Genomic DNA, 23,141 nt, shown 5'->3' with positions numbered 1-23,141 from the left:
CAGCTGTGAGTCAAATGGGGCTGAAGGCTCCTGAAGCGATCAACTTGACCCACTTCAGACGTCTCCGTTGACTTAATGAATAGACGAGTCCAGAGAAAAGAACAATGGAGAATCTGCAGCCAAACCTACTGGAGAGTTCCCTTCAGCCGCCCGCCCTGCACCAGCTTCTCCCGTCATTCTGACGTTCCTTTGTGGCTCTTTCGAAGTTTAACTCTCTTGTTCAACACTCTTCAGGACTCCCCCACTTACTTTACAGTAAAACTCAAGGCCCTCAGCATTGCTTCCAGGCCCCTCATAATTGTCCCTTTGTCTTTGCAGCCTCATCTCCACGCAAGGCTCAAACGGTCACTCATACACCTTCTTCACAATTTTTGGCATACCAAAGCACCAAATGAACTATCTACTTAAATTTTTTATATAGATCAGTTTTAATTACTTGAATAAATGATTCTAAAAAGGACACTTTGTATCTCTACCAAAAATAGCCACTTCCACTTGCCACAAAGTGAAGGTGAGTGCTGTTTAATTCTACCCAGATGATGCTGTCAGGTGAGGCTCTGAGTTTAAGCCGACTCATTTTAAAAGGAGATTAGCAACCATTACAAAGGTGTTACACACTAGAACCAAAGAGACGTTCTCCTTACAAAAGATGTGGAGGGGCCGGCCCCGTGGCCGAGTGGTTAAGTTCGTGCGCTCTGCTTCAGCGGCCCAGGGTTTCACCAGTTGGGATCCTGGGCGAGAACATGGCACCATGCTGAAGTGGCATCCCACACAGCACAACCAGAGGTGCTCACAACTGGAATATACAACTATGTACTGGGGGGCTTTGGGGAGAAGAAGAAGAAAACAAGAAGATTGCCAACATTTGCTAGCTCAGGTGCCAATCTTTAAAAAAAAAAAAAGATGTGGAAAAGGATTGGAGAGAGTATCATTATGTCACCATGTAATGACTTACTTACCTGACCATGAACTGCTGAAAATCAGAATATTAAGTGTGATTAGTGTCCCAGGCTTTGGGAAATACTACTCCAGCTTCTCCAACTACGTGTGGTTTCGTGCCTCATTCTTCTGTGCTAAAATGCTGTCCTCTCATTCTCACCCAGTTCATTCCTCCAGCCCTTCAAGACCCAGGAAATCTTCCCTGATGTGCGAGTCCAGGCAAGAGCCAGGCCCCTCCTTCTAGCTTCCTCAGCACCTCATCTCATACAGCTTAATGGGTTTCAGAGCTCACAACACTATATAGCAATTAGCAGTTTGTCTGTCTCCTCCACTAAACTGAGAACTTTTTTTTTTCCTGCTTTATCTCCCCAACCCCCCCCCCCATACTTACTTGTATATCTTAGTTGCAGGTCCTTCTAGTTGTGGCATGTGGGATGCTGCCTCAACATGGCCTGACGAGCAATGCCATGTCCGCACCCAGGATGTGAACCAGCGAAACCCTGGGCCGCTGCAGTGGAGCACACAAACTTAACCACTCGGCCACGGGGCCGGCCCCTGAGAACTTTTTTTTTTTTGCTGAGGAAGATTTGTCCTGAGCTAACATCTGTGCCAATCCTCTATTGTTTTGTACGTGGAACACTGCCACAGCACGGCTAGTGAGTGGAGTAGGTCCGTGCCCAGGATCCGAACCTGCAAACCTGGGCCGCTGAAGCAGAGCACAGAAAACTCTAACCACTCAGCAACAGGGCCGGGCCCTAAACTGAGAACTTCTTTAGGACAGGGCTAGGTCTTTCATCCCTGAGACCTCAGCTCTGTATGACAATTCCTAGTCTCTCAGTACGTTTATTTCTATACACATGCATAAATGAATAAATGCATGACTCAACCAATCAATGCATTGAAGCAAACTAAGACAGTAGTTCTCAAAGTCTGGTGTGTAATCAGAATTACCTGGTGAAACTTGGTAAAAATGCAGAGACCGAGGCCCTGGCCCCAGCCTGCTTCAGCGAGCTCAAGACTCTTCACACTTGGTTAGCTCTCCAGGTGATTGTGATACACACCAAAGCTTGAGAACCTTTTCAGGTGAGCAGACAGGTTCCGAGAGGTCCATCTATTTGCGCAAGGACTGAAGTGGAAGCGAAACTGGGATAATTCACCATTGTTTGTGAAGGTTTTCAATTCAGTCATTGTAACATGCATGGAAAGGCAACTTGTCATGGAAATATGAAGCCATAGCTCTGTTCTAGCAGTACAGTAAGTATATAAACCCACCTGGTCCTCATGGTTTGAACCAACAGCGAAAGACGCAGCCTGAAAATTACCCATGATACTTAAAAGCACAGATCATGGTTATAATTGAACAGACTTCATGCAAATGTCATCCTCTTCACGTGTTCAGCAGATTTGAGCTCGAAACACTGTATGCTGAAAGAAAATGAGGGAGTAAAACATTTAAATTTTGAATTCTGCAAAACTACAGGAGACTGAAAAATTTTACTCTCTCCCACCCGATTTACATTTTATAGCAAAACATGTGTGTCATTCTACAGGCCCAACCCGCCGAATAGAGAGTAAGCAGGAAAGCAGAGGCTACAGCCCAGACCTCAGCACTAGTTCAGACTGGAGGCCCCCCGTAGCCCCTCCTCGGGTCGGATTAATCTGCTAGACCAGCTTGCAGAACTCAGAACAGTTTACTCACTAGATTGCCTGTTTATTACAGAAAGATACAGCCCAGAAACAGTCAGATGGAAGAGATGCACAGGGTGAGGTATGGGGAGAGGGCTCCCCTCCAGGCGCACCGCTCTCCCCACACCTCCCCTGTTCAGCTCCCTCGCCCCTGAGTTTCACGGCCCCCCCTCACCCGGCAGAGTGGGAGCAGAGAGGTAAGGTAGAAGGCTGTCATAGGAGCCCCAGGTGAGTGATGATGGTGGCGTGAATAGGGCAGCAACAGTAAGTACGCTCAGTGGTCAAAGCTGGCACATATTTTAGACGTAGGACCGATAACATCTGCTGATGGATTTGATGTGGGAGGTTACCACAGGAAGAAAGGAAGGAGTTGGCTTAGTGTTGATCTAATAGTGGATGGGGAAATATTGTTCTGGTTTAGACATGGTACATCTGTGGTGTCTGTCAGTCACCTAGGTAGAGAGAATGAGTGAGCGGTTGACTATATTTCTATCGGGTATCAGGTGCAGAGTTGAGATAACCATATTCATCAGTAGTCAGTAGCACAGTATAATGGTTATGGGCACAGATTGTGGAGCTGACTGCCTGGTTCCTACTTCAGCCGTGCCACTTACCAGCACTCCGGTCTTAGGTAAGTTACTTAACCTCTTTGTGTCTCAATCTTGTGGTTCTGAAGTAGTGACAGTACCTGCCTCATAGGATCCAATGAGTTAACATATGAAAAGCACTACGAACAACGTAGAAGCTATGTAAACACCAGCCATCATTAACACATTGTCACCTTCAGTCCACACAAGGCCCTCTCATTCCCTCTCAGTTCCTTCTTCCTTGATCTTCACTCCCATCCTCCTCTCTCACAAAGGTACCCACAAGTGGTTTTCCCCCACACCAATTCTCCAATTCTCTGGACACCAACTGGGTGTCCAATAATTCAATCCAATGAAGACATCATCTACTAGGAGTTAGCATCAGATCCCACAAGTTAAAGGGGCTCAGTCCCACAAGACTGCCCCCATTACAGATGCCAATCCCAAGTCCTGGGCCACCCTTACTTCTGACAAACTGGCTATAAACTGGGAGTTCCCATGACCCTCTCCTCAGGTTCAGCCATCTGCTAGAGTGGCTCACAGAACTCAGGAAGATACTCTCTCTCTCTCTCTCTCTCTCTTTTTTTTTTTTTGGTGAAGAAGATTGGCCCTGAGCTAACATCTGTGCCAATCTTCTTCTATTTTGTACGTGTGACACCACCACAGCATGGCTTGATCAGTGGTGTGTATGTCCACACCTGGGATCTGAACCCACTTTGCCAGTTTATTACAAAGGATACTACTCAGGAAGAGCCAAACGTAAGAGGGCCTGGTATGGGGGGAGGGGGATTTTTGGAGTCTCCATACACTTTCTTGGCTGTGTCACCCTCCCAGCACCTTGTATTTATGAACTGGGAAGCTCCCCAAATGCTGTGTTTAGGGGTTTGTATGGAGGTTTCACTACATAGGCACAACTCATTAAATTATTGGTCATTGGTGATTGAACTCAACCTCTAGACACTCTCCCCTCCCTGGAGGTTTGCAGGCGGGATTGAAACTTCCCACCCTCAACCCTCTAATGTGCCTTGGTTTTTTCAGTAACCTGCCCCATCCTGAAGCCGTCTAGGAGCCCCCAGCACACGAGTCATTCCATTAGCATATAAGTCCCTCTTGTCCCTCCAAGGGTTTTAGGAGCTGTGGCCCAGAAACCTGGGACAAATAAATATTTCCCATTATAGCACAACACTCTAATGTTGAAATATGACCTTAAATGCACATATATCTTTGTATTATTGATGTTGTTTTGTGTGCTTTTAAAAGATTTCTATTCTTAAGTATAGAAATTACAGAAAACTGCATACCACTAAACAGGTTGCAAGGTAGGCCCTTGCTCACCCCTCAGCAACCTTCCATGTGCCTCCTGATTACACCCCTGCCTCTTCCCAAGAGTAACTACCATCCTGGTGCATATGATCATACTTCCTTTTCGGTTTTATCGCCTAAGCATGCATCCCTAAACACTACAGTTTTGCCTGTTTTCCTCTGTTTTTTTGATATGTCTATTAGGCCTCTTTTTATCTAAAGATTCCCTTTTCTCCTGTTTTTTCTTTTTTCCTTGGAATTTGTTTGTTGAAATACCAGATTAATTGTGCTATCATTTCTGTAATCTGAATTCTGTTGATGGCATTCTGTGGGATAATTTAACCTGTTGTTCTGTTCTTTGTATTTTCTGTAAATTGATGGCTGGATCACCTTGGGGTCAAAAATTAATATATTTCTCTGTTCAAAAGACAAATTTAACAGACCAGGAGAAGATATCTGCAGTATCTAAAATAGGAGAAATAAAAAATGAAGACTATCATGTATCTGGGAATCCAGCTAAAAAAAGAATGCACAAGATCTTCAGAAAGTTTTCTCTAATAAAATACACAAAAGATTTGAAAAAATAAATGCACTATGTTCACGGATGTGGAAATCAGGGAGGATAAAGTAGATTTGGACTTAGCATCCATTCGAACTTTTTTCAGGCTTGCCTCCTTGTACTACAAGTCTTAAAAACATTTCCCAGACATCCTTGCAGTTGGGGTTCTAGAGGTAAATGATTTCTGCCAATTAAGTACATGTAAGTGAGATCCAGAAGGTGGAAATAAAGCGACAGCCTTCTTCCTGCAGCTTTGCTTGTGTTTTGCTGACAAGCACGGTGGTGAGGATGTCAGTATTTTCTGCAGCAGCTGTCTAGGGCACAGTCATTCGCTTTGTGGGTGCTGAGTATTTGTGGCTGCAGTGCCTCTTGATTCCTGAATTGCAGCTACAGTAGTGTACTCTTAACATCAATAATTCCAGTGCTGGGGTCTTGATTCTCCACCGTCCTCATGGGTAGGGGCAGTGGTAGCAGCTCCCTTCTGCAGTATTATCCTGGGACTCATTTCTGACGGCCTGGGGTAAACCCCACTCCTCCAGCTCTTTCAACAATTTTCTAGGCACCAATTCCCTACATTAAATCCCCATACACTTAAGGTAGCCAGATCTATTTCCTGCAACTGAATGCAGACTCCTCCAATGATTACTAAAGACATAAAAGCTTCATAAATTAAGCTACACAATCAACTCCAAAGTTTTAAAATAATTGAACAAAACCTAAGAGGTATACGGAATAAAGGTCTGTGAACACATCTACTTGGAAAAGGAAAAAAGATAATCATCCTACCATATACTAATAACATTGAGTCTACATATTAATAATTGTTGATGCTGGGTGATGGGCCTACGGAGTTTCATTATGTTATTTTTACTTTTATGTGCCTTAAGTTTTCCATAATAATGTAAAAAGAATATTCAGTCTGGTGTTCCAAAGGTTAGGGTTGGAATTATAGATTTGGGACACATCAGAATAAAGATAACTTTTAAAGCCATGGGATTGGATGAAACCATTTAGGGAGAGTAGAAATAGTAAAGAACATGGGACTAAAATGTGAGCAACTCTAATATTTAGACGTCAGAGAAAGAAGATAAAGCAAGTAGACTGAGGAGATGCCAGTAAGGTAGGAGGAAACCAGGAAGTGAGATGTGCTGGAAGCCTAGAGAAGAAAATGTTTCAAAAACGTGCAAGTGGCCAGATGTGTCAAACGCTACCTAAAGGCCAAAACGAGAGCTGAGAATTTACCTTTTGTATTTGCCAAGATGGAGGTTTAGACAATTCTTTGGAGAATTTTTGCTATAAAGTGGAGCACAAAAATGAAGTGTGGCTGAAGGGGGACAGAGGTCAAAAGTTTTCTGTTTTGTTCTTTTAAGGTACCTGATACTAAGGCATGCTGGTGCACTGGAAGAATGATCTAGTTGAAAGGTGGAAAACAGAGATAGACGGGAAACAGTAACAAAAGGCTCAAGGTCCCGAATGAAATAATAGCAAAGGTAGATGGAATATTTCTCTCATGAGTAACAGGAGGGGAGGCCATATTTACAGGTTCACATATATAGAGACAGAAAGATTTGGTGGAGGGAAGAAGAGGTTGTTTGCATCTATTTTCACAAGTTTAACCCTGGAAGCCCCAGTTCTCTCACCAATGACATGGGAAGTACCCGCCTCACAAGATTTCTGTGAGGATCCAAGGATCAACGAGCCAACACTCAATATTAACCTAGTGGGAAATTGTTATCAAGACTTCTAATTTAATTCTCCATTAACTCAACAAAATTATCAATCTCTCATTTTGCATTTAATAAAATACCACAACTAAAAATAACTATGATGGATGTAACTTAATGGGGTTGAGTGTCTCAGAGGAGGCTTTCCTGAGACATTTAAACTAAAAGCTAAATGAGGTGTAGGTGTTAACTTGACGAAGGTTGGGGTGCTAGAAGAGTTCAAGGAGGTTTAGAAACAAACAAACAAAAAGTCCCTTGTGGCACTCAGTCAAGGCCTAGATCATGAACAGCTAAAAGCACGGGAACACTAACCCTCAGTGATTTCCAGTATGTCTTGTGGGTCAGAATGAGGCTCTTAAGAAATAAACATAACATAAATATTTTAGCTCTTGCTGAAGCTGACTCAAGTCCCAGGTGAGGTGAAAACAATTCAAGGACTTTGATTAGATCATAAACTATAAACCAAGGAAGGCAAACAGGTCTCCCCTTTCTTGCCTGCTGTTGACAGAGGCCATGTGGAGTGCTGAGTAAATGATTCTTAGGCTTGTTCAAGCTCAGCAGTAAAGCGTGGGGAGCTTGGCATCCATATTTGCCACAGACACTGGGAGCACCGAGTAAATGGTAGCATCTAAGTTACTCTTTTGCCATCCCTGAGCTAAGACTGCAACTTTGTAACTATTTTTCAGAGTTAAAAAAACCCCTGCAGTTACTTTATGATAGACTGGTATATAAATACTTAGCAGGATCAGAATTTCCTAACTACTCACAAAATAAGTAGAAGCAGCTGATGGAGTCAAAAATAAGAATCTTCTTTTCTTACTATTAGGGAAACTTTCATGATTTTCAACATGGCACAAGTCTTAAAAATTACAAAAGAATGAAAGAAAAGTGGGAACCAAAGGAAACTAAAAAATAACCTGGAACATATCCTGAAAACAGGTATATAAAAGGTGAATGAGATGGCAGGTTACTTACCCAGAAGCTTGCTTATGTAAATGCTCAGAAAACATCACATGACTAGGAAGTTTCAAATGCCCCCAGTATAATATAAAGGGGAAAAAAATTGCTCCTGAACAAAGATATATTTTCAAAGAAGGGGAGTATTTCTTTATATTTTGTAGTAGTTCTGTAGCATTGACTAGAGTTAACAGTCATTCTGACCTTTATCATTGGGACGGAGACCCACGTAGCCTAACAGGACAAATACCTTTCTCTGTACTAAACTTGGCTCATATTTAACAACAGAAGCAACATTGTTTTTGGAGAAAATATCAACTGTTACAATTATCGCAAACAGCAATGCAGTGTCCTCACCAGTTATTTTCTTAAGAGAGTTTTAACCAATTTATATGCGAAAATTACTCAAGAACAAAAAGGTTAATCTTAATTGGAGAGAAACCTGCACCTACCCAAATTTTCCTGCTGTCTAAATTGTATTTTCTCTAGCTAGGATTTCGGACTCATTTTTTGAATACGCAAAGGCTTTTCATAGCTAAGGCCACCAAGAGGCTGATCAGAGAGCATTTCGATGTAAAGTGCCATTTTTAATATCGGTCGTTTTGCGTTAAGATTGTCTTAAAGCTTGTCCCAGCGTTTGGGGAATTTTAATTTACACCAGTTCAGCCTTTCCACACACACCGGACACAAATTCCCCTTTGCTTTTATTATTCCGTTAAGAAAGGTAAAGTTTGTTCTACTCTGAATCGCTCGTTGCCAAATCGCTGCCAACCGATATCCAGGAGTCAGCTTCTCGTGCGCTGCAGAAACACGAGGGCTCAGGTCACCACGTGCCCGGCCCAGGGCGGGATGCGCGCCGCCCGCCCCACCGCGTCCTCTGAGCGCTGTCTGCGGCCTGGGGCTGGGGGTGCATGCCGCATCCGCTCCCGACACTCTGAACATCGGCCTGCAACCTCCCAAACCCGCGGACCTGGAAAGCAGAGCCGGCCTGTTTTCGCCAGGTGCCGACAGAACGTCCAGGTCCAGGCTCGCTGGGGCGCACGCGCTCCGGCCCTTTCCCCCGAGGCGACGAACCTGCGGGTCCGGCCCGCGGACAGGGCCGACTCCTCACCCCCAGCCCCGCAAAGCCCCGCGCTCCCTGACCCCTCCAGGCCTTCCCCACGGCTGCCCGCCGACCCGCAGTCCGGAGCCGCGCGGCCCGTCCCTCGGGGAACTGCAGCCCAGGCGGTGGCGGGGGGCCGCGCGTGCGCAGAGAGGCGCCGGGCTCGCGAGGAAGCGCGTTTCCTGACATTTGGAGGAAGTGGCGCTGCGTCACTTCCGGCCTCCCTCTAGCTGCCATCTTGCGTCCCCGCGTGTGTGCGCCTAACCTCAGCTGGTCTGCCCGAGACCCCCTGAGCGCCAGCCCTAGTCCCCCGCGCGGCCCCATTTCCGCTCCAACAAGGTACAAAAAGGCTGTGGACGCCGGCGTGGGAGGAGGACGGGATCGGGGGCGGGAAGTGCCCGGAAGGAGCGAGACAGGGAGGGACAGGGCAGAGGAGGAGAGGAAGGCGATGCGACGGACAGGCGCACCCGCTCAGGCTGACTCTCGGGGGCGAGGTCGAGCCAGGGGCGGCTGCCCTGGGGGCGAGGCGACGCCGTCTCTTCCTCCACCTCGCGGCGGAACCCGGGGACAGGAGCCTCAGGTACCGCGAGGCTTGCGGAGAGTGGCCGGGCCGGGCGGGCCCTGGCTAGGCCGAGGCCGGGCCGGGGCGGGGCGGCCGGGCGGGCGGGGTGCTGCGGGGCGCGCGCGGGCCGGAGCGCCTTCTCCGGCCTGCCCCGGGGGGAGGGCGCGGGAGGGGGTCTGGGCGGCGGGGGTCCCCGCGCTCCCCGGAACTGCGGTCGGGAGCCGGGCGGGTGGGTCTGGGGTCCAGGCCTCGGCCTGGGCGGGACGTTTGTCTCCTGCCGGGGTCTCGGGAAATCACGAGCGTGGAATGCTCGAGCGAGCCAGACCTGTCCCCGCTGAGGCTTTCGTGTTTTCTAGATGAAAGAAACTATCATGAACCAGGAGAAACTCGCCAAACTCCAGGCACAAGTGCGCATTGGTGGGAAAGTAAGTGTTAATAGTGTCTCTTTTTAAGTTTAGGGTCTTTTTTTTTTTTCTTTTGCATTTCTAACATCGTTGGCTTGTCACTTTGTCTCTAGAGGGCATTTCACAGAGCTAGCAAATCGGGGAGAGGGGGGTTAAATGAGATGCAATATAGTGTATCAGTGAGCCCTGCAGGCTGGATATTAAAAGAAAAAAAAGTGAATAGGGATGGAGAGCGCTTAAATTACAAGGTTTCTTTTACTGAAATAGATATTTTCAGTGTTACAGTGTTTTAAGTAGAACAAAAGTGTTTCCTAGTTTAATTAATAAGAGAATGTGTCATTTCAGTTACATCATCCTTGTGGCCATCATACCCCTGACTTGTTTTGGCATAAGTGGTATACAGTCAGGGCTTGTTTTTTTGTTTTTTGTTTTTTTTTTTTTAAATAACTAAGCCAACTCTGATTTTGTTTCACCTGTGTTTTCAACTATAGTTTAAGGTTCTGGATAATTGTTGTACTTAATAGTTAGAAGTCCCGTGTCCTTTGTAAATTAAAACCTTTCTGTAAATGCTTTCCTAGCTGGATGTGAGCCAGAGTAATTGTGTATTTTCTGGAATGTTTGAAGATGTCTGTCTTATAGGTACCTTCTGGAACGTAAGAGCAGTGACTGTGGATTTGAAAATGTTACCTAAGTAGCTGTCTTTCCATTTTTACTTTGTGATTCCACTACAACTAAAGGAATGAGACTGGTGGGCTTTTAAATAATCAGTTTTGGGTTAGTTGGTTTTTCCTGGTGGGTGCTGATCCCCTTCAAGGGGGTTCTTTTCTGAACTTGGTGACGTTTTTGGATTGTTCTCTAGGTGATTTACTTAGAAGTGCACTCTAGGCAGAGGTCTAGCGCGTTGTACTTGGCGTTGTGTTAGCACATTCCTAGTGTTTAACAAGGTGTGGTAGCCTGCTGGCACAGAGCGTGTCTTTACTTGGTAAAACTTGTAAAGCTTCCACACTACAAGTTTATTACCTATTAGTTTTTCCCAACTTTCAGCATTTACCTTCAAGTAGAGTCTTCTGTGGAATAGCCAAAAGCTGCATTTAGACCTGAACAATAAGGTACACATTTGTAAATTCCTGGGCTTGGCCACCAGTGCGTGGATCCTGAGCCTTTCTTTTTCTGAAGCAGTCTTCCAGATCAGCACCTCCTCGTTAACAGCAGTCGTGTTTCTTGTTCTTTTTAGCCACTGTTATAAGCTGGGTGTGGCCTTCAAGTGCCAGAGAAACTCATCTTCTTTGTGGGTCAGTGTTTTGATGCTCTGACACTGGCGTATTTAGCCATCATCCCTTTTAGTACAGGATTCAGAAGGAGTAATTTGAATGATATGCTTGTGTGACATCTTTTTGTTGTTACCGTGATCATCAGTCTTTAACTGGTGAGAGACATCATTCTAGGGTAAAGGAAGGTCGAGATTTTCTGGGATTCTTAAGGCTGATGTAGGATAAACTTTACTTGTTCAGTTAACAGAGAAAGTATTTTTGTCGTTATTGTAATATGGAAGCATTTTCTTCACCTTTTAAGAAAGCTGCTTATTATGAATGGTGCCTCAGAGAAAACGGCAAGTGCGCGGTGCTTCTAAGTAAGTTTGAATTTCGGTGTCTGATCGTAGCATTGATAGCAGCTTCATTATTTCAGTGAAATTGAGCTCTACGTATGGGAGGTGAGTGGAACCCGTGGAAGGTGCGCTGGTTGGTTTGTAGAATCCTGCAGTCGTTCCTTGGAATGTCTTTTAGAGAAGGTTTGCTGGAAACCAGGTATCTACATGCGCACTCCAAGGTGATTTTCATCCCTAAAAGCTTTTTGGGATTTGGTAACCAATAATTTTTGTAGCTATTGATATTTTCCTCTCTGAACTGTGACTTCATTAGGGCTTTACTGTGCTTGTTCCTGAGAATACGAAATTTACGAGTTTTCAGCACCTAGGGCCCTGTAAGGCCAGTAGGGAAAATAGGGATCTTTTTTAAAAAATCTGTTTTTGTAGTGCAGTAGAAGCATTCCCAGAATATGGAGGCAGGAAGGCTGTGGCTTGGGGGCTGGACTGCAGCGTTTAGGGGAGGCGCAGAAGAGGTGGTGGATTGAGCAGTATTTTAAAGGATGAGTCGGATTTGCTATGGCGGTGCCAGACGGTGAGCTAGGTGGGGGGTAGCCTCTCCATGAAGAGACTTGGGGGCCATGTAAAGGGCTTGGCCTACATGAGAATTATTAAAGAGTTTTAAGCAGAAAATGTGTGGTCACATTTGCCTGGTTCTGAAAGTTTCTGGGGTATATTTGAGGAGGAGATTGGAGACTTGGCATATATGTACGAGAAACCACAAGTTTTCCTGAAGCCTGTATTCATTTGTTCCTCAAGTTATTGCGTGCCTTCAGTGACCTAGGTACTGTTTTCCATACTGGATTTTGTAGCATTAAACAAAGTAGAAGCTCTCAAGGAGCTTACATTCTAGTGAGGGGAGACAGACAATAAAATATCCTTATCTCTTATGATAGTGAGTGTTATGAAGAAAAATAAACCTGGAGAGGTGGGAAGTGATGAGTGTGGGAGTTGCTGTTTTACAGCGGGTGGTTGGGAAAGGCCACTCTAGGAACAGAGATCTGTAGTGAGGGAGGGAGCCGTGTGGATGCTTGGGGAAGAGAGGAAGAGTATGTGCAAGGGCTCCAGTGTGGCCGGTTGACGGAGCAGCGAGGAGGTGTCTGGCTGAAGATGAGTACGCGTGTGACAGGAGACGTGGTGAGAGCGGCGTGGCAGGGGCAGCGCGGATGGTGTAGGGGCCTTGTGGGTTAAGATGAGAACTTCAGGTTGTGCTCTCGGGCGCTATAGACGTCTGTCTACAGACTCATTTGATTATGTCATACGCTAGCTTGCCTGTGAATGTTAATGGATGTTGATTTTTGTTTAATTAACGTAAAAACAGAAAAGGTGAACAGTTCTGGACATGGAGCTTCTAAATGAAGCTTACTTTAGGTTGACACGTGCCAACTCTTGGATCACTTCTAGAGCAGATAAGATAAAAAGGAGGACTTTGAAAGGATCATTCCTTTACATCTGACAAAGCTAGGTGCTTAGACGTTCTTAAGGATTAGTAGACAGCTGCTTTTGTTGCCCACGTTTGGCTTCCATCCGTGCCTTGACCTGCCCGCTCGCTGCATCGCCCTTGGTGGTTATGGTAATTTTCTTCTACAGATCCAGAGGTCGGAAAGGAATTAGAAAGTGTTTCCATTTGAAAATGTCTCGTGCGAGGTATAAGTGTGTGCTGTGTTCTTCCCTTTCCTCCCCGCTTTAGGGAACTGCTCGCAGAAAGAAGAAGGTGGTTCATAGAACAGCCACGGCAGACGATAAGAAACTCCAGTTCTCCTTGAAGAAGTTAGGGGTGAACAACATCTCCGGTATCGAAGAGGCAAGTGTCAGATTTCATTTCTTTACACAACAAGATTTGGCTGAAAAGTTTAAGGTGTGTGCATTAAATGATTTTGCCTCTCCTTCTAGCAGAGGATTTCATATCCCTCTAAACGTTTCTGCTCTGTTAACGAGTGTCAGGGAGATGGCGGGGTGTGGAAGCGCTCTCCACTACAGGCGGAATTGCACCTGCGCTTCCCAGTGAAGCACCAGATTAGTTAGCCCGACTTCAGTTCTTGCTTAATAAAATGCTTGCTTTTAAAGGGATTTTAGCGGGTGTTGCTAATATAAAATTTTTCTTCTTTATAGGTGAATATGTTCACAAACCAAGGGACAGTGATCCACTTCAACAACCCCAAAGTTCAGGCGTCCCTGGCAGCGAACACGTTCACCATTACAGGCCACGCCGAGACCAAGCAGCTGACAGAAATGCTGCCCAGCATCCTCAACCAGCTCGGTGCCGACAGTCTGACCAGTTTAAGGAGACTGGCTGAAGCGCTGCCCAAACAATGTGAGTATCCGGCCAGCGGCTTTACCTGCGCTTACTGATTTCTCGGTAGACGTCTAAGAACTCGGGGTGCAAAGTGGGTATGAACGCCTTTACATTTGGAAATGCAGGCTTTCCTCTAAAAAACATTAGTTTTTACACTGATTTTAAGCAAGTGTTCATAGTGTGTTCAGTAATTTAGTATGGTGCAAACGTTATCCTTGATTCAGTGAAATGTTTTCTACTAGTTTTCTTGTTTTGGATCAGAAACTTAAAATTTTACCATTATCTGGTAATGATGAAAATATTAACTTTGGACTTTGTGTGTGTGTGTGTGTGAGGAAGATTAGCCCTGAGCTAACTACTGCCAATCCTCCTCTTTTTGCTGAGGAAGGCTGGCCCTGAGCTAGCATCTGCGCCCATCTTCGTGTACTTTATACATGGGACGCCCACCACAGCATGGCTTTTGCTAAGTGGGGCCATGTCCTCATCCAGGATCCGAATCGGCGAACCCCGGGCCGCTGAGAAGCGGAACATGTGACCTTAACCACTGCGCCACCAGGCCGGCCCCTGGACTTTTTAATAACTGACAGTTTAGAATTCTTATTTAGAATTGTTAGAAATTACAAATTATCAAATTTCTTTGGTTGTATCTACAACTGCTATTACCAATGATCTTTAGAAATTAGCCTGCCAGTATTCTGCTCTTTTTAATTATAGTGTAATAAGGATTTGTTCGGGGCAGAAAGTCATGCAGTTGAATAAGTGTACATCAGGGGACGTAGCTACTTTATGCTGAGGCCCTCTGATTGACGTTTTGACAAATGGGAATGTAGAAGCAAGGCAGGCTCATTCTTTAGCCTGTTACTGAGTCCCCATGTTTTTCTAGGTGTTCTCTCACTCTGCTTCTATTTATATTTTTTTTGTCAACATCGAGAGGCGTGAGGTTCTTAGAAAGTCTTAGGCCTTCAGAGCTGAGAAGGCTTCTGAAGTGTCCCACTGAAAATCGTACAGGGCTGGTACTGTGAGCTCTCGACTTGCACATGTGGTCCACTTTCTTGTGTAATGAAAGAACAGTGAATTCTGACCACTCAAAGACACTTGTAATTTCTTGATCATTGTATCTTCATTTCAGTAAAGGTTCATTGAGCATCTCCCTTATGCCATGCACAAAACAACAGGGTGTTTGAGAAAACAGCATCTTCATTTGCCTCCCCAAATACACCTTCTCATAGTTGGTATGTGGGTTTACCTGGACCCTGGGGGCTCCCTGTCCTCATGGTGCCTCAGGGCCTGTGGTGGGCCAGAGAGAGCGAAAGGATTGTGTGGAATCTGATTTGTTGGCCCTTACTAGTTTTCTGGCTTGTTTGTAGACATCGGAATATCATGTTATTGCTAGTACTATAGGTTAAATCCCAGATCTGTCTGTCGTCATCATGAATGTAAGTTATAATGACACTTGGCCTTTCATCTGTTCTTTTGGTTAATGTTTATTGAAGACTTAAAGAAACGCGTGGTAACGTGTACGTTTCCGTTTCACAGCTGTGGATGGAAAAGCACCACTCGCCACAGGAGAGGAGGATGATGATGAAGTTCCAGGTAGGAGCCTTCACTTGTGATTCAACTAGAGAACCTTAGCAAGGGAGCATAAAGAGGCTTCGTACTGTAGGAAGGACTGCCTCAGGGGAGGTGGCGAGAGGGCCAGCGGGGAGAGGGCGACATGCAGCTCCTTGAATGGAAAATAACGTGGTGTTACTTAACTGGACGCTGTGTTTGTAGGCTTGGCTGTTTGCTGTTAGGGATCTACGTTAAATATGGAATAAATATGGGGTGTGTGTTGTGACCTAAATATGACACTAGCAGATCACAGATGACCCTTATTTCCTTCGAGATCCATAAATTTATGAGAAGGCATGGAGAAGTTGTTCAAATATCTTGGGACAGAACCATTCTAAAATCAGCAGAAAAACTCCTTTGGCAATCATGAGACATTTTTCTATCTTAGTTATTACTGGATAATTTATGTTGTTGTGAAACAAATATTTATTGGACAGTAGAATCACTAGCCTCATAAATATTTCCACTTTGCATGGATAGGTATCCTTAAGAATCCAGGAAAACTCCAGAATGTGTGTCATGGTGTTCTTTGGTTCTGCCCCCCCATGTTGACTAATGTGTTACATTGCTTAATTTTCATTGGAGTGAGATGGGAATGAGGAGGGTATATACATATTTTTTAAGCAGCATATTTATGTATCGGCAAATTAATGACTTCCCCTTTTTTTTTAATTATGTGCCAAAACATGCATTTCAGAATGTACCAAATGGATAGTGGTCTCATTGGAAATAAATACAAGTATTTAAATGTATATCCTGATTTAACTGCAGGATATATTTTTATTTCCCTATCTCCTCTTAAAATCTAATGATTATTTGTAGATTTGGCTTTTTTCTGAGTTTCTCCCTTTTTTCCCCCTAGATCTTGTGGAGAATTTTGATGAGGCTTCCAAGAATGAGGCAAACTGAACTGAGTCAACTTTTGAAGAAGCTCAGACTTGAAGAAGTTACTGGGAGCTGCTGTTTTATATTCTGACTGCTTTTTAAAATTTTGTTCATGGATCTGATAAAATCCAGATCTCTAATATTTTTAAGCCCAAGCCCTTTGGACACTGCAGCTCTTTTCAGTTTTGCTTAGACACGACTCATTCTTTGCAGCTCATTAAGCTGAAGAAGCCTGGGGATAAAGTTTGAAACAAAGGTTAATAAAGTTCTTTGCCTAGTATACGGTATTATTTTTATTTCATTGACACTGATTTGTACAGAAAGCAAAGTTGTTTATAGAAAGCTAATCATGGCATGTAATATGACTGATAATCTTTGCTGGAATTTGATTAAAGATCTGAAATGACAGTACAATGTAACAAAGGTGGTATACGGTTCTCGTGTTTGAAAACCTTTCTCTCCAGCAGTCTCAGGGCTGCCACGCTTCCTTAGTGGGTGAGCAAGGGTTTTTTCCTCTTAATGTTGTCTATATTGTAAGCACATGTTGAGTGCCTTATATATATTATCTCATTTGATTTTCTCTCATTTAATCCTCATTCTATGCAGTGGAGACTGGTAGCTCCATTTTGTAGGTGTAACCAGAGGTTGCTTCAAAAAAGTGAAAGTAGTTAATCTCAACTCCTATGTAGGATATTCTGTAAGATACCTGCAAAGAAGTAGTGTTTGTAGTAGGAATGTGGCCTGTCTCTTCCTTAAGTGAGAACACTAAATGAATAGGCCTACTTTTTTCTCTTTAAAAAAATGTTTATGGGGCAGCCCTGTGGCCCAGTGGTCAAGTTTAGCACATTCTGCTTTGGTAGCCCAGGTTTGGTTCCTGGGCAAGGACCTACACCACTCTTCGGCAGTCGTGCTGTGGCAGCAACCTGCATACAAAATAGAGTAAGTTTGACACAGATGTTAGATCAGGGTGAATCTTCCTCAAAAAAAAAAAAGTGTTAAAATTAATATACGGTGAAATTGATACAAGTATTATAGTTGGAAGAATTTTAACATAATGTAAGCGTTGCCATAGGATACTGAACTTCCATCATTCCCTCATATAGGCCTACTTAAAAAAATTGTGTTAGAAGTCATAATGTTGAAATAACTTCTAAAAATTTACAAATGGCAATTAAAACAATTTTGTGTAACCCTCATCAAGGCCAATTGAGGAAGAAAATTGTCTTAGTTTCTACTTGCAACAATAAGAATTTGTTTGACATTTCCATACCAATTTGCAAGGTACTGTACAGCTGTATCTAAAAGTCACTATTAGTTAGCTACCGAAAATGAAATGCTGTGTAAACTGTTTGCACATCTTAACATTGTTCCATTTTCTTCAAAAGGTGTGTATCAGTTCTGTTAAAGTACACTGCTACTGTAACAAGGACCCAAAGTCTCAGTGGTTTACAGAGTTACAAAGTGTATGCACGTGTTTCCAGATGATTGTGGGTCAGGTTGAGCTCTGCTACATATTAACTCCAGGTCCCAGACTGATGGGGCAGCGTCTCTGGGGCACTCAGCCACCTGACAGTGAGAAGATGGGTCACGTGAAAGCGCGGAAAATGGCTAACTTGGAGGGCAGAGGATGGGAAGGTGGAGGGCCTGAGGGTCTGCTTTCTGATAGGCTCCCAGTGATGCTGATGCTGCAGGTCCGCTGGCCACACTTGGGTAGCACGATCAAAGATTTTCTCAACTTATCCCAAGAGATTGAGGTGACAGTGACAGGCTGACTGGAGTATGTGAAGAATGCCACTGAGTATCGTTCCAGTCATTTGCCCTAGATCTATGCAGGAAAGGGGCTAAATGGAGAAGTGCAATAGATTTCCAGGCTGGACAACTTGTTTCTTGTAGCAGATGCTGGCTAAAGTTAATCCTGTTTTGCCTGTACTCACAGACTTTTCCCCCCACAACCCCTAAAAATGTTATTTCTTTGGTCCATTATTTAAATGATGTGGTGTGTATTGGTGGCTATGGATTAATAAGAAAGGTTTTTCTTGTCATTTCACTATCAGGATAGGCAGGGTTATGGCACACTTACAAGTAACTAAAAATTTTAGTTGCTACAAAGGTTTGTCCCCCTTAATGTTTGTAGTTTGCTTGTGGCTGGTCTCCACTTTACTCCAGGAGCAGCCTATAATTGGAACGTTGCCAGTCTAAGGACAGGGGAAAGAGATGGCAGACAACCAGCTGGCTTCTCAGACTTACATAAGGAAGTGGTGCGTGTCAGTAATGATCATATTTCATCAGCCAGAGCAAGTCACATACATAGCCATCTGATTGCTATGATGGCAGATATTTTTTAACAGTGATATAGTCTACCATGTCCTTCTAACTGTTCTTTAATTGCCCACAATTCCTGTGGCTCTAATATGTTAAGCACTGTGCCACTTGTTTCATATCATCTCATTGAGTATCATAACAACCCCCCACCCGCACCCCTAAAAGAGCTACATTGTACAGATGAGGAAACCATCTTCAAAGGGTGAAGTTACTTAGGATGGGTCACACAGCCCCTTAAGTGGTGGGATGAGATTCACATCCAGGTTTGCTCTTTTTTTTTTTTTAAAGATTGGCACCTGAGCTATCAACTGTTGCCAATCTTTTTCTTTTTCCCCCTGCTTTTTCTCCCCAAATCCCCCCAGTACATAGTTGTATATTTTTAGTTGTGGGTCCTTCTAGTTGTGGCATGTGGGACGCTGCCTCAGCATGGCGTAATGAGCGGTGCTGTGTCCGCACCCAGGATCCAAACCGGCGAAACCCTGGGCAGAGCATGCGAACTTAACCACTCGGCCCCGTGGCCGGCCCTAGGTGTGCTCTTTTGACCTCAGTGTCTACTGGAGAAATTTCAGGCCTTGGCAGGCTGAAGGGGCAGATGGTTCTGATCTGGTCAATCTTTTGGCTGATGTCACTACTTGCTGGCTGTTGTCCACCACATTTTTAAGTCTAGCCCTGGCTAGCTTTCAGCTGGATCTGAACCAGGGCTACACTAATGAAGAGATGGACATTGATTTTGATCTGAGAACTTGTGGGTTCATATCCTCTATTTGTTGAAATAATCGAACTGGCATACACTTGTGTCATCCTCATAATAACCTTGTGGTGCACAGAGCACAAAGCTACATTCTAAAATTTGGAAACAAGTTCAGAAGTAGGCTGAAGGTCACTAAAGTTTGGGTCTGATTTCTAATCATTTTTTCCTCCATTACGTAACAGTGGCCTGATGTTTTAGTAGCCCCCTGCCTCCATAAGATTCATATGTCAAAGTTTTTTGGAGCGAAGTCTTAAGAGAACTAATAATAGTTTTCAGCTTTTCCAAAGCAAAAATTAGAAAAGTCTTCTCTTCACATGAGTTTTCGTCACTCCAATCAGCAGTGTTGAATGCCATTTTTGCAGCGAGTTCTGGGAACACAGGCACAGTCGGTAAAGAAAACAGTATCACATCTCCCGCCTGAATGCTCTGGGCACTGTAAAACTAGACAACCTTATTTTTAAAACCTTTGCTGTTAAAATGTCAAGATGGACTGGGAAAGATGCTATTGGAAAAGAAATAGCCCTTTGGATCTTAAAACTTAGTGAGAACTGTCCAAGGGGAAAATTGCAGATGTTTACCAAAGATTCTACACGTTTGGGTGAAAGAATTTGTACTTTGAAAAGCCAAGAAAAGTACTACGTCTCTCCATCAGCCTGAAAATAAACATACTGACATACTACATAAACAAGGAAGGGTCCATATAAGTTTGTATGTTCAATAAGCAGGGAAGGAATCAGGATTTGCTGATTGGCAGCTAGCAAGAAGAAAAGGATCTGTTTATACTTTTAGCCTTTTGTTGTCAATGCATTGTTAGGTAACATGCAACTCCTAGGAAGCATTTCTGCTTCTGCCCTCCATCATGGCCAGACAAAAGGCAGGAAATGGTCTATTTAGGGAACCATATTTCTGGTAAGTCTTTTACATACTGAGCGGGGCCATGATGTATTGGAATTGTATCTCCTGCCGTGGTTTTAGAATAATCCAGCCTCGCCAGATCGTAAAGTGATCAGGGTCCTGCACAGTGTTAGCGCACCGGGGAGAACACTGTGGGAGGCAAAGAGGAGAGCGGGGAGGAGGGGCAAGCAAGTGCCAAAGGTTAAGTAAACAGAAAAATCTTCAAGAGCCAAAGCATTCAAGAGGCTTTTCTTTGATCTTTATCAAAATTCCTGAAGAAATCCAAGAGGAATTTGATACCAGGCAAGAGTTGTCCATCAATATTATTTCCTTTGTTAATCTTTGCAAATCTGGCTTTATTTGCTTCTTTAGCTGGAGAACTTGCCTACTTTAAATATGCAAACTACTAGAAATGATCCAATTGCGTGATGGTGGATGTAAGTATCCTTAGGAAGGTTTCTAAGTAGGAGTCAGTTTATGTGATTGAAATGTAAGGTAGCCACTCCAAGATCCCACAAAAACATCAGTTACATATTTTCGTTTTTACCTGATTGAGCTGAACAATCACCACAGTCATTTCTTGTGTCACACACCTTGTCCACATATGTCCAAGGCTTCTGGTTGGGACACTTGAATATCAAGTTTTGTGGGAGACTGCAGGGCCTTTGGCCTACGTTAGACAAAGGTGTTATTTCTAATAGGAAACGTATATGATAATGTTTTAATTATAATTCTAAATTTTAGCTATTAGTTGCTGGTGACTATTCCTTTTTTTTTTCTTTTTTTCTTTTGGTGAGGAAGATTGTCCCTGAGCTAACATCTGTGACAATCTTCCTCTGTTTTGTCTGTGGGACACCACCACAGCATGGCTTGATGAGCAGTGTGTAGGTCTGCACCTGGGATCTGAACCTATGAACCCCAGGCCACCAAAGCGGAACATGAGAACTTAACCACCATGCCACACGGCTGGTCCCTGTTTACTGTTCTTTAGTCTTGATTATTTGTCCACCTCACCGCAGTAGGTGGCAGATTCATCTTCACTGTGACTACAGTCCAGCTTGCTGCTACAAAGCAGAGAGGGTAACAAGCAAGTAGTGAGGTCATCACACAAGAAGCCAAGGCACTGTGAGGCTGTTCTCTGTTGTCGATAGGGCAGATGTGGAAATTTATAAGACAAGCACTGGATGATGATGCACATCCCTGGCCACGGACCTGAAGCTGTGATAATACAATAACCTGCCTGCTCCTTCCCCTTCTGCTGCTTTCCATTGTTCTTTGTCCCATTATTTCTTCTCCCTTTCTTTATTTTCCTCCCCTAGTCTCTGAAACTCTCTAGACCCACTTTGCTTGCATTTCTTGCAATACCACTGGCATTTGGGCAAACAAGTGTGGACTCACTCCTGCCTGACAAGGAACCCAAGGTGGAGGGAGTCAACAAGCCTGTGTGAACTTGGCCTTGGGTCGGTTCTCTGCAGTCCCACCCGTTTTCTTAGCTGGAAATGGGAACAAAGAGAACTTGCTTCACCAACCTCAAGGGTGCGCTGTGAGTTAAACTGACGTCATTGTTGAAATGCAATGAAACCATTCTTCAAAAATGAGTGACAGTTTGTCAAAATAATGTGATGGTATTAAAAAAAAATTTTTCTAAGTACGGTAAAAATCTCATGGAAGTTAAGGTGTAAATAGCAGATTGATAACACTTATATCTCAAACATATTTACACCCAAAATAATGTATCTCCAGGAACTTTCAGTTTTGGTGCATACAGTCGTAAACAGGCTGAAAGTATGTTTGATACCTGGGTCAGAGTTGATGAGGCCTTGGTGCAGGTGAGCTTTGCATCTTGAAAGTTTTGTAGTTGAGCCTAGGTTGACAGGAGAGAGAACACCACAGTTTGTTAAATTCCCTTAATCCATGACGTGCTTGGCATGGAGATTGTCACTGATATCGCCCAAATTACTAACAATATTTCACATCCCACCCACCCTAATCCTGAATTATACGCTCTTCTGTACTGCTCAGCACTGTTCCCCCAGTCTCCCTAATTACAGCAGAAACTCCCTGAAGGTAGAGACCACGTCCTCTGTGAGCTTCAGAGCTGGGCAGCCCTGGATTGGAATTCTGGCTTGTCGACTTACCGACTGCATGATCTTGTGCAAGTCACCTGACCGCCCTGAGTCTCTGTTTGTAATGGTGACAGCAACCACCACCTCTCATGACTGTTGAAAAGGATGAAATAAAGATGATGTGTTAACTGTCCGGAGCAGGGGTTGGCACATACCACGTGCCCGTCACCCATTATCAGGAGACTCACCCATTTTGAAAATAGATGAGGAATAAATATACTCTTGTTGGTTGAGTGAGTTGTTGACAGATCCATCACCTAGGGGAGACACATAATTGCAGGTTTCACAGGTATCCCAAAGGTGATCCCAAGACCCATCAGAGAAGCCCTAAGTCCAAGTACAAGGAATGCCATGCCGGAGACACTGCCTGGTGGGAGGCGAGCGAAACACACAAATGCGAAGAACGAATTTTCATTTCAGGGCAGAGGCTCATGCTGGGGACACAGTGCTAATGAGCCAGCTGATACCTATGGTTATGTCAGTGTGAAAGGCAGGCACCAAATTACAGGACCCTAGAAGGATGCTCTGAGCTGTCGTGGTGCTTTCCTGTCCACAGTTGCTCAGTCAAGCTTCTGGGCGCCCAGCCTCCCGAGGAGTGAGAGTGGCTCCCCCTGGTGTGAAAGTAGAGCTCTAAAATGAAGAAGCAGGGCTGGTCAGGGCAATCCCTCAGAGGTTTAAGTGATGTAAGTGGAACTCTCTCACCTCAAACCCAGATCCCCCGGTTCTGTCTCCAGGGCTCTGTCTACTCCGCCAGGGTTTCCCAGACCTGGTTTTCAGGCCGCCTCTATCCAA

General features: G+C 44.3%; 1 protein-coding gene and 2 long non-coding RNA genes across 4 annotated transcripts; 1 reads left to right on the top strand and 2 right to left on the bottom strand.

Annotated features, from left to right (window-relative positions):
* Positions 1-8,445: 8,445 nt before the first annotated feature.
* LOC138917364 (uncharacterized) lies at positions 8,446-8,867 on the bottom strand. Its single transcript, XR_011425231.1, has 2 exons — positions 8,725-8,867; positions 8,446-8,554 (listed from the first exon to the last, which is right to left on the bottom strand). It is a non-coding gene; the product is annotated as an uncharacterized lncRNA (long non-coding RNA).
* A 125-nt stretch (positions 8,868-8,992) lies between these two features.
* Positions 8,993-16,536, top strand: BTF3 (basic transcription factor 3). Of its 2 annotated transcripts, none has more exons than XM_005599632.4 (6): positions 8,993-9,195; positions 9,775-9,843; positions 13,155-13,268; positions 13,577-13,778; positions 15,297-15,353; positions 16,234-16,536. In XM_005599632.4, exons 2-6 carry the CDS (start codon positions 9,775-9,777, stop codon positions 16,278-16,280), a joined length of 489 nt encoding a protein of 162 aa, XP_005599689.1. In that variant the 5' UTR covers positions 8,993-9,195; the 3' UTR covers positions 16,281-16,536. The 2 variants fall into 2 exon arrangements, with proteins under 2 accessions (XP_005599689.1, XP_001504739.1); XM_001504689.7 differs by having other exon boundaries at positions 8,993-9,436.
* A 5,456-nt stretch (positions 16,537-21,992) lies between these two features.
* LOC138917365 (uncharacterized) lies at positions 21,993-22,612 on the bottom strand. The gene is made up of 3 exons (XR_011425232.1): positions 22,538-22,612; positions 22,362-22,442; positions 21,993-22,087 (listed from the first exon to the last, which is right to left on the bottom strand). It is a non-coding gene; the product is annotated as an uncharacterized lncRNA (long non-coding RNA).
* Between the last annotated feature and the right edge of the window lie 529 nt (positions 22,613-23,141).

The sequence above is a fragment of the Equus caballus genome, chromosome 14 (assembly GCF_041296265.1).
Source record: "Equus caballus isolate H_3958 breed thoroughbred chromosome 14, TB-T2T, whole genome shotgun sequence".
Lineage (NCBI taxonomy): Eukaryota > Metazoa > Chordata > Mammalia > Perissodactyla > Equidae > Equus > Equus caballus.
This window is presented reverse-complemented; position numbering and strand designations above follow the sequence as displayed.

Bases quoted from the DNA above. Each gene is read 5' to 3' on its own strand.
- BTF3 (XM_001504689.7), top strand. From the start codon at position 9,305: ATGCGACGGACAGGCGCACCCGCTCAGGCTGACTCTCGGGGGCGAGGT. The intron at 13,779-15,296 runs GTGAGTATCCGG...TCCGTTTCACAG, and splicing joins TGAAGCGCTGCCCAAACAAT to CTGTGGATGGAAAAGCACCA. The intron at 15,354-16,233 runs GTAGGAGCCTTC...TTTTCCCCCTAG, and splicing joins GGATGATGATGAAGTTCCAG to ATCTTGTGGAGAATTTTGAT.